A 16,973-nucleotide genomic window follows, 5' to 3' on the forward strand; every position below is an offset into this window, starting at 1 on the left:
CTTGATATAATAGCACCAAACATGATTGAACTGTATTTTAAAAATAAATAAATGTATATATAAGGAAGTCTAGTGGAAGAATCTTACCAGAACATCTACCCTGGCTGAATTCACACATCCAAGCTACTGTAAACTCTAGCCATTTTTAAAATAATTCGCAATAAGAACAACATTGAAGAAAAGGAAAATAAGTAACATGCAAACTTAGTCCTAGCATTCCCATTTGATTTGGCTTTATTTTGTTTTGGTGCTGGAGTATGTGACAGTCTACCTAAGCTTTTGCCAGACACATTTGGTGCCTTAACAACATCTTTATCTTTCATCGTGTCTCCTTAGATGCCTCAAGTTTTTGAAGAAGTCTGAATGAAATTGAGGCAGAGAAAAAAATGCTATATTATCACCATGCGCTTCCAAGAACATCCATTTCTACATTCATTAATCTACAGTTAAATGAAGTATAGTCAGAGTAGGCCAGTATATCATACTATTTGCAGCTCTGATTTGCAAATCAGAGCATCTGCTCTGCAAGTGTGTGTTGGAGAGATTCAAAAATAATCATTCAAGCTTACCGCATAATGTTAACTTTAGTATTTTAAAAGATTACTATACTCTTTAAGTTTACTAAGTTACATTGGTTCATGTGGACAGGAGGCCAAGTGCAGTTTGCAAGCAGTGCAAATTAGGGGTTTTAATACTGTGGTGGAATAAGAGAGCCAAAAAAAGACTTCATTTTTGGCAACCCAAAAGCCATTTTATTTTCAGACATGATGATAACAGTCTAAACTCTGGATAACTTTTTTCCCTGTAATGGGGCGAGTATAGACTGTCAAATGTGTGTGATTACACAACAAATACATTTTTAATGACCTTTTGCATGATGTATGATTTTATTTTATATTATTTATTTAATAATAAATAAATAAAATAAAAATAAATATAGGTAATGTTAGCAGTTTCTGTTTCTTCCATAAACTGTTTGTTTACCTATTCTACTTGATTAGAATATTGGAAGAAATCGAAGGACATAAGAGTCCAATTCCCTGTCCAGTATAACTACAGAAATTAAAACTTAAGTACTTAGTCTCTGTTTGAATACATCTATTAAAAGGGAGTCTACCATCTTCCTACATAATTGATTCCAGTAATCCTAACTCACATTTTATTTGCTGCACTATTTAAACATAATTTTTACAATGTTAATTTAAACACAATAAATATTACTTTAATGTGTATTAGCAATATGCACAAATCAGAAATGAATTTTATTTTCAGTCCAAAACAAATACATCACGTTCAGTGAATTCTAAACCTTTTTTTTAGATCTGTCACAATGCAGCAGAAATAAAATCCAAAATGTTTTTGTTCCCCTGAGTTGAAAGAACCTGAAGTGATTCTGGGTAAATTTTATGGAGCAATTGGAACAAAGCCAGGATGCTTCAGTCTCCATCAGAAACAAAGATCTTGTCGCTGATGCGTCTTCTGAATGGCCTGTATATGTTTCTCAATTGTCTCAGCAGCTCCAAACACTATATATCCCACTGGTCATGCACCCACTGATCTCAACATCTTTCCTACTTTCTTCCTTCTTTCAGTCACCATTACTGATGTCATGGTATATCACATCCTATCAGTGCAACCGTCCTGATTTTCTCAACACTTTCCTTTTCATTCCTCCCCACCATCAGAATGTTTAAATGGACTGTGCACTAGTTTGGCTAGAACTAAGGACCACATGGAAAAATGGGGGTTTCTCCTAGACAACTAGGATATTTACTGCAAATGTGGCTCTATTCAAACAGCTATCAATTTTTTTAGCTATCCCCTTGGGATCAACATGCACATAGAAAGACTTACTGGTCAGAAATACCCCTGCTATTAATGTGGCGTGGTACTGGGCTAGATCTCTATAAATTTATGTTTTCATTAAAGTTTTTAATCTTTTTAAAATTTAAATCAATAATATCCCTTTCTAGTTCCTGCATTTCTTGACATGAGACAAGATACGGTTGGCTGTCAACGGTAAAGGAATAGGAGTAAAAAAACAATACCACAAGCTAGGACATGGTAGAAAATCTCTTGTAAGAGATATCTGTGATATGTCTGGACCTACAAATATAAACAAGTTTTTTGTAACTATGAAAATGAGATTTTGAGGAAACCATGAAGAGTCAACAAAATTTTAAAAATGATCATCGAACAAATCAACCCACAGTTCTTAGTGGAGGCACAAAAGACCAGACTAAAATTATCATACTTTGGACTTAACAATTCATTTGAAGTTACAACAGCATTGAAAAAAATAACTTATGATCAATTTTCACACTTATCACTATTGCAGTCACATGATCAAAATTCAGGCACTTGGCAATTGACTCTTATTTATGATGGTTGCAGTGTCCCCAGGTGATGTCATCACCTGCAACCTTCTGACAAGCAAATTCAATGGGGAATCAGATTCACTTAACAAACATGTTACTAACTTAACTAGTGATTCTTTTAACAACTGGCCAGAAAGGTCATAAAATGAGGCAAACTATTACAACTATCTTGTTTAACAACAAATTTTGAATTCAATTGTCATAAGTTGAGTACTACCTATATTAAGACTGAGGTTTCTTAAGTAGTCTATAATTCTGGAAGAGTGGAAGGAAATGATAACTAAGGTGATTAAGGACGAATTAAGGTAGATGTACACAATTATAGCAGTGATGGGGGCTGTAATTGGATGCAACCTCATACTAGCAGATTTTTTCCCCAATTGCTTTAGAGTCTGTTACTTGGCAATTTTGTCCAGACTAATGTTTAAAAAATCCTTTACTCTTGTTTTATATTCAGGACCTGCTTAAGAGCTTTCATAAACATTCAAGTAGGGATAGAACTTTTGAGCTGACCCACCATATCATTGATATTCTGTATCAGATTTGATTTTTTATTAAAAAATCAAATCTGATTTTTTAAAGCATTTCAAACAGATACCATCTGGACTGTTACATTTACTGAAGGCCCAGCTATACACATTGCCAGTGATAAGAATACCCCAGCGCCATGGGCTAAATATGATGAGTTCAGACCTGAAGCCCAAGCCACCTGAACAATGTCTGTTTAGTAATAATTTATTTTTTATTGAATGTTCAACAATGAAAATGAAACATCCATCATTAAACTGTAAATTAATGTGTTGTTTGATCATATGTACTTCTAGTAATATAAATTCTTTTGAAATTGCCAATATATTTGATGTGTTATGTAGAATGTGTTATGTAGAAACTATGAATATTTAGATGTTTTTCTGGTTTAAACTTTAAATCCATAAGTAAAAAATTCTTTATTTTTCCTTGAATTATAACTGCATGGCTTGGATTGGATGCTAATAATATTTTTTTTCAAAGCAAGTTAACAATTATATAATTTGCTTCATTTTATTTGCAATATCTCTTCCACAATGCATACGTACCCTCCACTGCATTAAAATACTTTCTATGATTGCTAAAAATTTAAAACCAAGCAGAGTACCTGGCAAACAATTACTTATGGATAAGATTGTGCACTAGTTGTCACTTGCTTGCCAGGAATAAGGTGTTGGTATTGATTTTTAAAGCCCTAAATCGCTTACTCCTAAATGCTTAGGAGGCCACCTCTCCCATTATAAAACTATATAGTTATTGAGTCTACTGGAAGATGTCTTTTTGAAGGAACAGCTATCCAAATATCATCTTTCTAGCATGTAGAAGGTCATTTGTGTTTCTCTCAAGTGCACAATGTACTTCTTTAAGAATTGCAGTCTTCTGTATTAGAAATCTGTGAGGGCACCTCTTTTTAATCATTAGATAATTGTAATATTTTCTTAATTTATATTTTAATTTTTATACTACTTTTAAACATTAATTGCTTTGATCTGCCAGAGAAAAAACTACAATTACAAGTGAAAGATATAAGAAATGAAACAAAATCCACAAATGTACTTGCATGCTATTACAAAACAATAATAATCAAAGGCTCTAACAATGACGAGTATTTTTCTTGCTATTGCGTACTAAAATATTACCTATTTATTACATACAATTACATTCATTTTCCAGTTACACCTGCAATCAATGAGATATACTTTTATGTCTCCAGATATAAACAATTGAGCACTTAGGCATATTATAACAAGAATAGGGTAGTATATATTGAAGTATAGGGAGGCTGGAAATTAAACCTAATGAAAAAAGGTGAAACACCTGAATATATTTGCCCAAGGAAGAAAAGGTGAAGGAAACAAATAATAGCAATCTTCAGCAACACCTGAAAAGATAATATGCAAAAGATTGAGCAGGTTTTTCTTGTGTTGCTTCATGTGGCAACATCAGCATCATTGGGTAGAAATTGCAGGGAAGCAAATTTTGAGAAAACTTTTGGGGAAAAATTCTTAAGATACACTATATTTCCAAAAGTATTCGCTCACCCATTCACATAATCAGATTCAGTTGTGAGCAAATACTTTTGGCAATATAGTGTATATTCAATAATGTAAGACACTGTTTAAAAAGACAGTTGTATCCTCTTGGATAGAAGTATTTAAGCAAAAACTCCATGGCTATCTACCAGGAATATGTAGTAGTATCCAACATTGTAGATCTTGCATTGAGTGACCATAGAATTGGATTGTGTTAGATAATTTGATTTCCAAAATCCATTTTAACTGTTTTGAGCTTCTCATGAATCTAATCATTGCTGTAATAAGAAAGCTGCCAGTATAAGGGGGCATTCTCCTGACTTTCCTTAATGTTTTCTGTGTTTTCTTGCTGGGTGGTGTTTTATGGTACAGAAAACAGCAGGATAAAACTGTTTAAATCATATTCTAGGAAATGAGACAGCCAACCACACAATTAAAATGAAATTGGATTGTTATAATTTTCTATGCCATAAATACTGAATGAAAATGTGCTTTTGAAAACTTTACTTTCTGGAATAAAAGCTTTTTTCTAAAATTCCACCTAATTACAATCCCCCCCCTTAAGATTGGTTGGAAACATGCCAAGTATATATTGGCTCCTTCCTCCTTTATTTCCCCGCTTTGGCTCTTTAGGGCACAAACTTGGCATCAGTTGGGGTTCACTAGAAAAGCAAAGGGCCAGAAAAATATGAAACCATAAGGTATAAGCAGCTTAAACCTGCAATCATATTCTATTTGATTCTGTTGCTTAAAGGGGAACTTGCGATATATTAAATACAGCTGGCCTATGCTTTCCATTTTTCATCATATTTGGCCACCTAGCTGCCAATGTTATGAGCTCTAGTTCAGCACAGATGGAACTTTAAAAAGCAGACTTTCCCCTCATTTGTTTTAGTGGCCCATGCTAAATCCATCTCTGAGGAAAGATACCGGCATAACAACTATTTTCCCATCGCATTAGCTGGGGCGAGGGGGGATTTTGAAAAGGAGCAACACAACGATACACTTTCATAAGTAAGTTTTTCTTATTCTATTTTATTATAATAAAAGCAGTTGAAAATATCACACTTCGCAGGGTGCCATACTTATTAAGTTGAGGAAACCTATCTTCTGCCTTCTGTTCACACATTCTTCATGAATAGCCATGCATGCCGCACCCAACCCTGCAAGGTCCCGAATGCCACTAGGGATAACGCCCTTAGTTTCTTGTCGCCACGCATTTTCTGAGCTGCTCCCATAACCGGGAGAACACCCCCGCGTGCTACTCCAGGCACACCCCGCCCTCCTTCGAGGTTGCTGACTGGGCTCTTGGAACCGGGGGAATCAAAGCCCCGCCCCGGGAAATCTGCGGCAGCCAATAGCAACGGGTATCGGGCAAAAGGGGAGGCAATGATGGCGCTGGCCTTCTGAAGCGGGGAAGGGCCGAAGCAGGGAAGGCGCGAGCGAGCGAAGGAATGACCGAGTGGCAGCGGTGACGGCCGTCCGTGTCCTTCCTGGCGGCGGTTTAAGGTGAGGGCGCGTTCGAGAAAAGGACAGAACGAGCATACTGGTGAAGGGGTCTGGCCTGGGGGTGGGTGGGTTCATCCTTTCAGAGCCGTGTTGAAAGGGGGCCTTTTTAAACGAAGCCCCTTCGCTTTTCGCTATTGTCAACCGTGTCGGTTCGTAGGATCCGTGGCCCGAGGATATATGATGAGGTGGGGGCGTGAGGTTGAACCTGGGGTGGATTAGTAATCTTTTCCTAGAAAATACAAAACTACGGTCGTTTCTCTGGTCCCTGCCACTCCCTTTGACAGGGCGGAGCAAGCAGCAGCGATACCCCTACCAGATGGGTATCATATGGGATTCCTGTGACTTCTGGCCTGGAACCAGCGGTTGCCACAATCTGTGCACTCACTACATTTTTGCAGCCAAGATTTGATAGCTGTGTTAAATCTTGGCGATTGCTCCCTAGTATGCCGCACAACTTCTAACTGTAGAGAGGTTTGTCTTAAAACTGTTTTTCATTATAGAGTTAGGTTGTCTTTATCCTGATTCCATGCTAGCTGCTGAAAAATCAGCTGTGTATTTAAATAACTTTGTAATAACACAATGATCATTCTTCACAAAGGACGTTTTAAAAGCTGGCTCATATCATCATGTACCTCAGCCTACTTTATTTTGTTTTTCTTCTAAAAAGCTTGTGGAACTCTTTCCTGTATGTTTAAACCTTGTAATTATAAGTCCAAAACATTGTTCCTGAACATTTCTGCTTTTCTAATTTGCTTTAGCTAGAAATTTGGTTATATTCTAGTGTGTTTTCACAAGATTTGCATTTGTGTTTCTTTATATGCTGATGATTTACAACTTTGCTGCAAAGAGAATATTTTAGAAATAGATGCCACCTATAGCTAAATAAATGACAGTAGGAGTTTATGTCTTTTTTGCAAAACTTTTGCACTGATTGAAGTTGCTGGAAATATTTTCTAAATTGTAGGTTCATTTTCTCTAGGTTCACATTGTAGCGTCAAACTGAAATTAAAGGGGAAAATGTAATAAAAAACAATTAGAAACTAATAATTCTGGCTTCTAGAGAATGATTTACTGTATATACCAAAACGTAGACCCCCTTAAACAGTTTAAATTAAATGTATAAAGTGGTTGTCACTTTCTTCTAAACATTTTCTTACTTTTTTGCTCCACGAGCTTTGTACACTTTTAGTACAATAACATTTTCCCCTGGAAAAAAGGTAGTAAAAGATATTAAAATTGATCTGTGGGGGCTGACCTTTGGTATACTATCTATATGTGTGTATGTTTGTGTATTACAATTCTGTTTTAGAATAGTGGGAATCAAAGCAATAAATTTGTTTGATTTCAAGTGTTAGATTTTTATAGTTACTAGTAATTATAAATTTGCATAAAATATTGCCTCTTATTTGCAATGATCATTTTTACTAAATTTTTCATACATGTTGGTATTAAATTATATTCTGTTTTATCATTTATTTTCTATGGTTTTTAAAGCATTGTTTAATAACATAATACAGTAAAATGTTAAAAACTTCATTAAGACTGCACTGTTTTTGAAGTAATTCAGAAAAGATCCTTTGGGGTGCATAGGAGCATAAACATAGCATCTGCTTGCATCTCTTTCAAGCTACTGCATCTTCTCCTGCAAATAAATGGCTGCCCTCTGTAACTATTATGTGATTCTGGAGAAAATTGTATTTGAACAAGTTGAAGATGAGCATCATATTGGCACTCTGAAGCCAACTTTTTATAATTAAATCTGGAACATTACACAACCCTTACTTGAGAAATAGTTTTGTTTCCAATTCTGGTTAATGTATGTCACATGACCAAGCTTGACTGGTCATTCAGATGAGATAAGACACAAAGATTGTTACAATATTACATACTAAGAATAATTGAGTGCTATTACATCTATGTTTTTTTTCCTGAAGCAGATTTACAGATTATGGATACTCCATAGTGTATTCACCTTTGATCAAGTAAGAGTGCCATTCCCAGAATGTTGCCTTCATTTCCCCTGAATACACATATTGTATCAGCTCCCTGATGAGCCTTATGTTATTTGTCATACAAAATATTGTTTGTATATTTTTATTTTGGGATGCAGTCAAAGTATTAACCTTGACCTTTTTAATTCATCATAGAGTAGTTCAATTCTGACTAAATGGAATAAATGCCTCCTTTCATATATTTCCCATCCTATACATTGAGACCAGGATAAATACCCAATGCATAATACAGTGATGTTTTAATGGAGGTGCATAGCTATGGAACTCTGGATAGGAATTAATTCTACAAGTTAAATGAAAACCCTTTCACCTGAAAGTACTTTTAAGTTTGGCTAGCTGCAGCCTTTCATCTTTTATTCATTACTGGTTTTAGTTGTGCATTGTATTTAGTATTTTAATTGCATACTGCTCAGAACCTTACTGAGTGAAACCATCTAATAAACATAAATACAATTCAATTAGACCCCCTTAATATCTTACATAAATGCACTTTATTGCCCTGGCATCTTCAATCATATTTTTCTTGCAGGGCTAGCAATGTACTAGAAGTTGCAGATAATTGTTATGAGTTCATCTTTTAAACTATTTCATGCAAAATGTTTTGTAGCACTGGTGGCCAATAAAAGTGATAGAAAGTGACTTCATTACAATTAGTTTCCTTAAACTACCATTTAAATTAAAACTCTCAATCTGCCACTTAAAATAAAACTCAATATTGGGTAGTGGGTTTATTTATCTGTCTATCTCCATATAAATATTATGGATAAGATTTTTAAGCAATTGTCAAAAATAATTTTGATGAATTGAACCTAGATAACACACATATAACAATCTCTTCCAACTGTAAGAGTATTTGCTGACAATAAAAAGATTAAATATTGCTATAATAACTAAAATAAAATAAATTCTAAATAAAGCCTGCAAATAACTCTTAGCTGTACTAATTGGTATTTCAGTTTTAGTCTGCATAAAACCATCAGGAAGAGCAGGATTTGCTTGACAAGATTGGCTCAAGACAGAATTGGAAGAGGAACAGAACAAAATTAGAGCATAGAAGTTGAAAAGATGTATTCTCATTGAAAGTTTTTCTCTGCTTTAAGGGGGGGTGGTTTGTAGAAAAATGCAAGATTATGTATCCTTTAGTTGAGAGAGGGGAAAGGCTCTATTTTGGAGACAGAAATCCTCCTTGGAGACACAAGGGAAGGTTCAAATGAAAGATTACCTTTCTCAAGAGTCTCATTGGATTTGCCTAAAAAATAGCTGGCCAGCAGAAGTAGCCTGGATTCAGGCCACAAAATAGTACAAAAGTTCTCAAAATAGAATGACTTCATCATTGCAGATCCTCTTCCCTATCCTTCTTTGAGAGGAATCTTGCTGCTGTAACATACCTTTGCATTTTATCCTAGCAGTGTTTCTTAGTCCTCAAAGGAAGAGGCTTGGCCTTTTGAAGTAGGCTATAGCTGTAACTTTATCTAGGAAAACCAGAAATGTATCTCTTGCCTTTAGGAGTTTTCCACTGATGAGGTGGCTTTCTGTTATAATTATTTTTTTCTTTGGAAAAGTTGAGCAAAGGTGGACAGAGATTTGAGGATCTCGTTTCTGTTTGTCTATGGAGATCCTCAGTCATTCAGGTCAGAGGTGTCAATCTCATGTTGTCATAGCAGCATCTCATAACGTATCACAATTTTTCCCCTTCGCTAAATCGGGCATGGGAGTGGCCAGCGTGTGACGCATCCGGCCCATAAGCTGCAAGTTTGACACCTGGTCATAGTTGTCTCAAAGGTGTTTTTCTCAAAAGGCAACTGGACTTTTTTTTGAAAAAGCACTTTTGAGTCACTTCTGTTTGGTTATCTCAATAGATAGTATTGTCCAAGCAGAATACTTGGGTAAATGTCAGGTTGGTGGGGTTGGAAGACTACAATTGTTGAATTGTTAGGCAGAAGAAACAAAAGCATGTCTTGATTGGTGTTAAACCATTGAAGCAAAAAGGCATAGTGGAAGGATGATGCTATTCTGGATCAGACTTCACAAGCCAAGTAATAAATCCTGACTCTTCAAATACTAAACCATGTATAAAGAAAGTTGTTTGTGGTAGAAATTTTAAAATCTCAAAATGGCCAAAAAGGCTGATTTATTGCAGCAAGAAATGTCACATACATAGACCAATCTATTGCAGAAAATAGAAATTCAGCCCTGTATGTTTGCTCTGGGGTTTAAATCTTAGCCTTTTCTTCCTGCCTTTCTAAATCAATGGACTTTGCCCTGTTTTTTCCTCAAGTTGAGAGTCAGAAACATTTGCTAAGTGTTTATATAATGATTCTATCTAACTTGGCCATTGCTGGATCCCAGCTAGTTTTAGCCTTTACCCAATGGAATGGAGTGGGTGCATGTTATCATTCAGCATTTCTTGACCTTGATTGACCCCTTAGCTGGCAAAGTAGTAGTAGCAGAGTTATAGGTGTATAATAGCATACATAGATTAAATGAAGATCCAAGTTCCTTTTTTATTTTCCAAACATATTATTATTCTTTAGAAATAACCAGAATTGGACTGTTCTACAAAGTACAACTCTTGACTACTAGGATTTAATCAAAGCAAAGTTCTTACTTTTTATTACCTTTTTACAGAATCATGATGGGAGAAATTGCTTTTAAAATATAATTCAGATATTAATATTTACTGTCAATAAACTATCATTCAGAAGATGGATAATATGGATGAACAATTAGCAGCTGTTTGGTGCTCTTAAAAAAGGACAACCTTTTATTATAGTGAGAAAGCTATTTGAGCTCAGATTTCCCTTTAGCAAATTCATTTATTCATTTATTTATCTCGAATTTATATGGCTGTCTATTCCTCACAAAGTGATGCTGGGCAGTGTACAGTAATATCTATTTTAAGAAATACTACAAAACTAATTAAAAATAATTAAAACAATAATCATGGATAAGACAAGACCATAACAAAGAAAATATCACAGTACATACAATACAGCCAGCTTGTGGGGGCCCCTGATATTAGAGGATTCCCAGACTTTCTGGAAAAAACATGTTTTCCAGAAGGCCACGAGGGTTGGGCCTAACTTTACCTCTGAGGAGATTATGTTCTAAAGAGTAGGCGTTGTGGCAGGAATGACCCCCTTCCTAGGTCTTGTCAGATAAAATTCTTTTGGAGACAGGACTTGCAGTACACATCTCCTGTTGAACCTGATTGGATGGGTAGTGGTAATCTTGAAGACACAGTCTCTCAGATAAACTGGCTCCATGTCATGTAAGGCTTTAAAGGTCAAAACTGGTCCCTGCATTGACTGCTAAATGCTCAAGTAGCTTTGCTTCAATAGTGCATTGCAATCTATTCTACATCTTTCCTTGAAAATGAATGTAGACTTCAAGCTTAAAATACAAATGGTACTGTAATTTTAGGCATGGCACTAATATAAAAATTAAGACATTAGTAATTAAAATCATAGCCTCAAAGATATTTTAAATTAATGATTGACATGTATTGTGTGTTCTGTGGACAGAATTCATATGGAGCCATTGGCTAAGGATTATGAGAATTGCCAATACATCTGAAGGATGTATTGCCCAGACTGGGGAAAGCTTCCCAGTGACTTATTTTATCCAGTGAGGCTGCCAAGATTCCTTTCCCTTTTTTAATGCCACAGACAACTATGGGCAAAGGTTCAGACATTCAGTGGGCTATAAATGGAAAGGTTATGAGATTATTGTCTGTGCTTGTACTATTTTGATTGAGCTGAATTATTTAACTGAACTAAAACATTAGTGGTGATTTTGATTTTTTAAAGAACAATTTCTTCCCTATGTAATGGCTATTACTAAAGACATGAATATAAATTTACATACTGTTTCAGTTTTTATTTTAAGAATTGTAAAACATCTTTTAGGAACAGTTATTTTGCAGTAATACCAAAGTTTTATGCAATTGGATATTGAGGCATTATTTGTAAATCATGTAAATATGCATATAATTGCAATACTAAGAAGCATATAAGGCGGGAAACTATGTGTGCATGTGTGTTAGAGAGTAAAACTTTACTGGTATGAACTACATATCTGAACCAAAATATACCCCAGTTTATCTTTCTTGAAATTGAAATAGTGCTATTTGGTTAGTTGTATTGTGCTCTGAATACATCTTCTTGCAACAATGTATAGAAGACTCCAATTGTGTATTTATTTATATTTAACAGTATTTATTGGCCATCCAATCCATGTTTGAATATATGCTCCATCTACATTTGGAAATGAAATTAAACCTCCAATCTTTGATTCAGTATTATGAAATCAAAACATTGTATTTCCTCTCTGGTCTCTTATGAATATGCCTGGGGATTGAGCTGATGTTGAAACTTGGTGAGCACACTGTATCCTGAATGTGAATGGCATTTCATTTTAATATCTCAAATATAGTTACAGTACATTGTTGCAAACTTTCAACTAGATGAATGATGCACAGGTGTAATTATAGAATATACATTGGTTTGACTACTAAATGTGCAAGATGAATTGCAGAACTGGTAATTTGTGAATCTCATTGTTTAACTTGTTTATTTCTTCCAAAAAGCTGTCCTCCTTATTACAAAGCTAAATTTTAGCTTCCTATCATTTTGAGATAGTAATACACACAACTTTATTATAAAGCAAAAGTTGCTTTTAAAGCCTTAAAATAGTACAAAAGTAGCCTTAGAAACTTGAAAGTAATTCCTGTGTTTTACTTTAGATTATTTGGATTATTGCCTGATGTGAACAATGGGAGAAATAGAAGGCACGTACAGAGTATTGCAAACTCCAGGATCTCGTTTGGGACTGCAGAAAAATTCTGGAGTGAGTACTCTGGAACCAGGACAGAATATTTCTTCTGCCATGGTCTCAACATCTACTAGAACATTTGAAAGATCTATACAAATCAAAGTCAAGCTTTTGGATAACACTCAGGAAGTAGTTGATATTGAGGTAAGATTTCAGCAAGGTGTTTTGTCCAAATGTTTAAACTTGCTCTTTGGAAAATGGATTCATTTGAGTGAGAATGTGTTGTTTGAATCTAGACTCATGGATTACATATTTAAAAGCATTTTAACACTGGAATTAAACGGGAATGAATGCTTTATTTAAGGTGTATATGTATGTATACATGTCTTAGGGATGTAGCTAATTCCTCTATCCTAAAAAGTACTACACTATTAATATGACATTCTTAAAAATATAACAAAGTCTAATGAAGGTTTCCATTTGGTTTGCAACCATACAAGCACTGGTTTTATCTTTAGTGAATGACTTACTAGAAGCTTCCCAAATGTATTTCAATAATTGTATAATGTGTCATTTTGTTTAGGCTGTTGTATTGGCTAAAAAAACATTGCCGATAGTCACTATAGATCAGTTTATTACATTTTTAGCATTATCAGAGAAAGCATTGTTCACTTGTCTCCAGAATGGCAATTTCATAGAATCATAGAGCTAGAAAACGTGAAGGTCATCTAGTCCAACCCCATACAATTTGTATGAAGTATATTGTTCTTCCCAACTCAGTAAGATATGTATAGCCATTTTTCTTTAATTATCATAAAAACAAATCATATTCTTAAAGCCAGCTGTCTTTAAATAATAATGTTTTGTGCATAAACATTATGCAACAATTGTTATATTTTTCTTTTTTCTAACAGCAACGGACACATTTATATTTTGATTCTTTTTTTGGGATATTTCTTCATAAAACAAAATTTATTTCTTGGGAAAGTGTATCAGCTTTAGAAATTTGGGGCGTGGCAGAATTAATGCTTTCAAATCCTATTAGACTATTGTTCTTCAATAGATTGAATACTGTTTAGCATAGTCTGCATCTTGTTGCCAGTCACAAAAAAGACTAAATTCCAGAAAGAATTATTGCCAGATGTTTGTCACGACACTGAATATTCTAAATTTGGCAAATAAACTGCCTGAAACGTATTTTTATCTGCCCTCAAAAGAGAGTTAGTAATTCATGGCCGAGGATATTACAGGCTGTTTCTGCAAAAGCAATTTAGGTTTTGTGTTGTCCCTGTTATTTGGTCTGAAATATGGTAAAACCTGTTATTTTGTTAATGGCCTGACTTTCCTTTGAAGAAGTTTTTAAGAACAACAGTTTTACCTCTCATTCAGTACTAGTGAAATCAAACAGGAATTGGGGTTCAAAGAATGCATCATTCAAGAGGTGGGATGCTTGTTCTTGATAAAGTAACACACTAATTTTAGTGATACTGATTTTCTAGTTCTGTTGAGAATTGAAGTGTTGAAATTTGAAGGTCTTATATTGACCATTTTTGCTATGAAGTTTAGGGAGAGTGACAATAAAATTATTTTTGGATTAACTGGTGGCATTTTGCCTGTAAGTACCTCTTCAGTTTTTGCTGTTGTACTTACTTGTCCTAATTTACCCAGATCAGTCTAGGTTCCCTGGAAATGGAAGATCTTAGTACAACATCGAAAAACTTCTTTTAAAGTGCATTAAATTATTTATTTTATTTACTTTCCTAAAGTACTAAATTGAATTAAATCTCCATATTGTTTTTTTCCTCTAGTAAGAAAAGGATTTTTTGTGCCTTCAAATCAATCTTGACTCCCAGTAATATAACAAGCCCCTGCAGTTTATCCTAACAAGTAACAAGCCCCTGCAGTTTATCCTAACACCATGAATACAATTTTCATTCACCTGCAGGTAGCTCTTCATTATGACCTGGCCTTCTTTCAATGGCCATAAAAATAAATTTGCCTTTTGTCATGAAGGTTCTTGCAATAACCCTTTCTCTTGGAAATCTCATGGGAATGCAGGGATTCAACTTAAATAGATACTCTGTTAGACATACTGTACAGGTGATCTCCATTCAGCAACTATAATTGGGACAGCAAATTGGTCATTAAACAAAATGGTTGCTAGTGAAAATTACACAGCAATGACTGTGCTTTATTTCAGCTTTTCTTTGCTTTAGAAAGGATACAACTCCAGACAGCCAGGTGAGCTGAAATGGCAGGGAAACATGACTCATAAGAAAGCTGGTTTAAAAATTCCTAGCCCTTCCATTCCCCCATCCTATGGAATGTTCACTCCAGTGCTGGGATAATTAGCAATAAGAGAATTAATGTTTGTATTTACATTCATTGGAGAAGAAGGGATTATAAGAGAATAAGCAGGCATGCAATGAGGAATACAGATAGAAATGCGCTAGCACTTGCTGTTTGCCTAGTATGATTTTGTCAGTATCAGGCAGGCTAGAGGGTTCTAATTAACTAATTAAGGTCACAGAACTGAGCTTGTTAACTCCCAGTTAACACTTTTTATGGATGCCTTGTAGAGAAAAGCAGCTCAAGAAGAGTAGCTTGTTTAGGTAATGTCTGCATACACTATAAAAGGGGAGGGGGGTGTATCAGGCAAAAAAAAAAAACCAAACCAGGAACAGAAATATAAAAACTGATTGACAATAATGGTAAACATGTAACAGATGCTGTGAAGGTTGTAAATGTGGATATTGTTTGCAAAATTAATTTTTTTCACTACTGTATTTTAACAGTTAATGGTTATTGTCCAAGTTGCGAAATGAGGACTACCTGAATGAACAACTTTAATAAAATAATCTTTAGTAAGATAAAGAACTGCTTAAAAATGTGATGCTACATATATTTATGGCCAGGGAATCCTCGATGTACGACCACAATTGAGCCCAAAATTGCTATTGCTAAGCAAGACTGTTGTTAGATGACTTTTGCCCCATTTTATGACCTTTATTACAGCAATCATTAAGTGAATCCCTGAAGTTGTTAAGTTAGTAACATGTTTGTTAAATGAATCTAGATTCCTCATTGACTTTGCTTGTTAGAAGGTTGCAAAAGCTGATCACATGACCCCAGGACACTTCGATCATCATAAATACATGCTAGTTCTTTCTATGTGGTCAAATTAGAGTATTTAGAATGTTTTACAGCTTATCTTGATTTCTCTCTGTGTGTGTGTGATGCTGGAATCTAAAATGTTACCATATTCAGTCAAGAATTTGCACTTATCTTTCAGATTCTGTTTAGTTTTGTGTTACATAGCTGGGCCCCCAGACCATATCATTATTCCATATGACGTTGGATTCTTAAGTTCCTATATACTGATAGTCTTTGATCTATGACCACAATTGATTTGTAAATCAAGGACTACCAGTATAGTTCTTAGTTCATGCAGCAGGAAAAGAGTGTTTGAGACGAGGATTCTCCTTGTATTTTTGCTTGGTTAATGAAACATGTTGCTTACTTAATTTTAGACCCTGGCCAAGTCTTTGTGCAATTTGATTAAACTGTGTAATTTCCCATTGCTAAAAGGAGAAATGTTAGTCCCTGTAACTTCAGAATTGAATTACATAATGCAACACAGTCAGATGGATTTTTTGTTTGTGAACATTAGAGTATATACTATTGTATTAAAGAAGTAAGGATTAGCAACCATAGAGATATTTGGATTATATTCCGGAACACAAAATGTTCTTGTACATGTTAAAAAAGAGAAATGTTAAGTTAAATGTTGATTACTGTAAATCACCATCATGTTATTTCTTCAAATATTTTTCTGTTAATTAATAGAAGTATTTCTTTCAAAGTCTTCTCATTATATAATATGTTTGTGGTATAGAAGAGATTGCCATTTGCCTATCTCAGAAGACGTGTCAAAATAAGGGAAGAAAGTTACTTGAGAATTATACCAGTTGAAATAAAAGGATACTAAAACAAGTCATATAGGAGAGATAAAGTAAAACTAAGCTATTGGGAGAGGTTTGATAGATTTTATAGGAACAACTGTTAGTTATATAAAGAAATTGAGCTATAGTCAGCTTTAGTTTGATAAATCGGAGCAACATTACACAGCCAAATAGGCAGTGGCTTAAGTCAGGTTTTAATTTAGCTAATTTATACCCGAATCTAAAATCTTTTGTTAGCCAAAAACTGGGTCCTTTTGTGTGTAGATCATGGAATATTCT

The 16,973-nt window shown here is 34.7% G+C and overlaps 1 protein-coding gene across 3 annotated transcripts in view; it reads left to right on the plus strand.

Annotated features, from left to right (window-relative positions):
* Window positions 1-5,813: 5,813 nt before the first annotated feature.
* Window positions 5,814-16,973, plus strand: part of FARP2 (FERM, ARH/RhoGEF and pleckstrin domain protein 2) — a 60,696-nt gene continuing 49,536 nt past the window's right edge. For all 3 annotated transcript variants that reach the window (XR_015698027.1, XM_087725538.1, XM_014076650.2), the window contains exons 1-2: window positions 5,814-5,947; window positions 12,704-12,936. Coding sequence is in view for 2 of the 3 variants with exons in the window: in XM_087725538.1 (XP_087581664.1) it covers window positions 12,733-12,936 (204 nt within the window). In the remaining variant the exon portion in view is untranslated. The remainder of the gene's footprint in view (window positions 5,948-12,703; window positions 12,937-16,973) is intronic.

Source organism: Thamnophis sirtalis, unplaced genomic scaffold (genome assembly GCF_051295495.1).
Source record: "Thamnophis sirtalis isolate CommonGarterSnake01/CBP01778 unplaced genomic scaffold, rThaSir2_p1.2 scaffold_11, whole genome shotgun sequence".
NCBI lineage: Eukaryota > Metazoa > Chordata > Lepidosauria > Squamata > Natricidae > Thamnophis > Thamnophis sirtalis.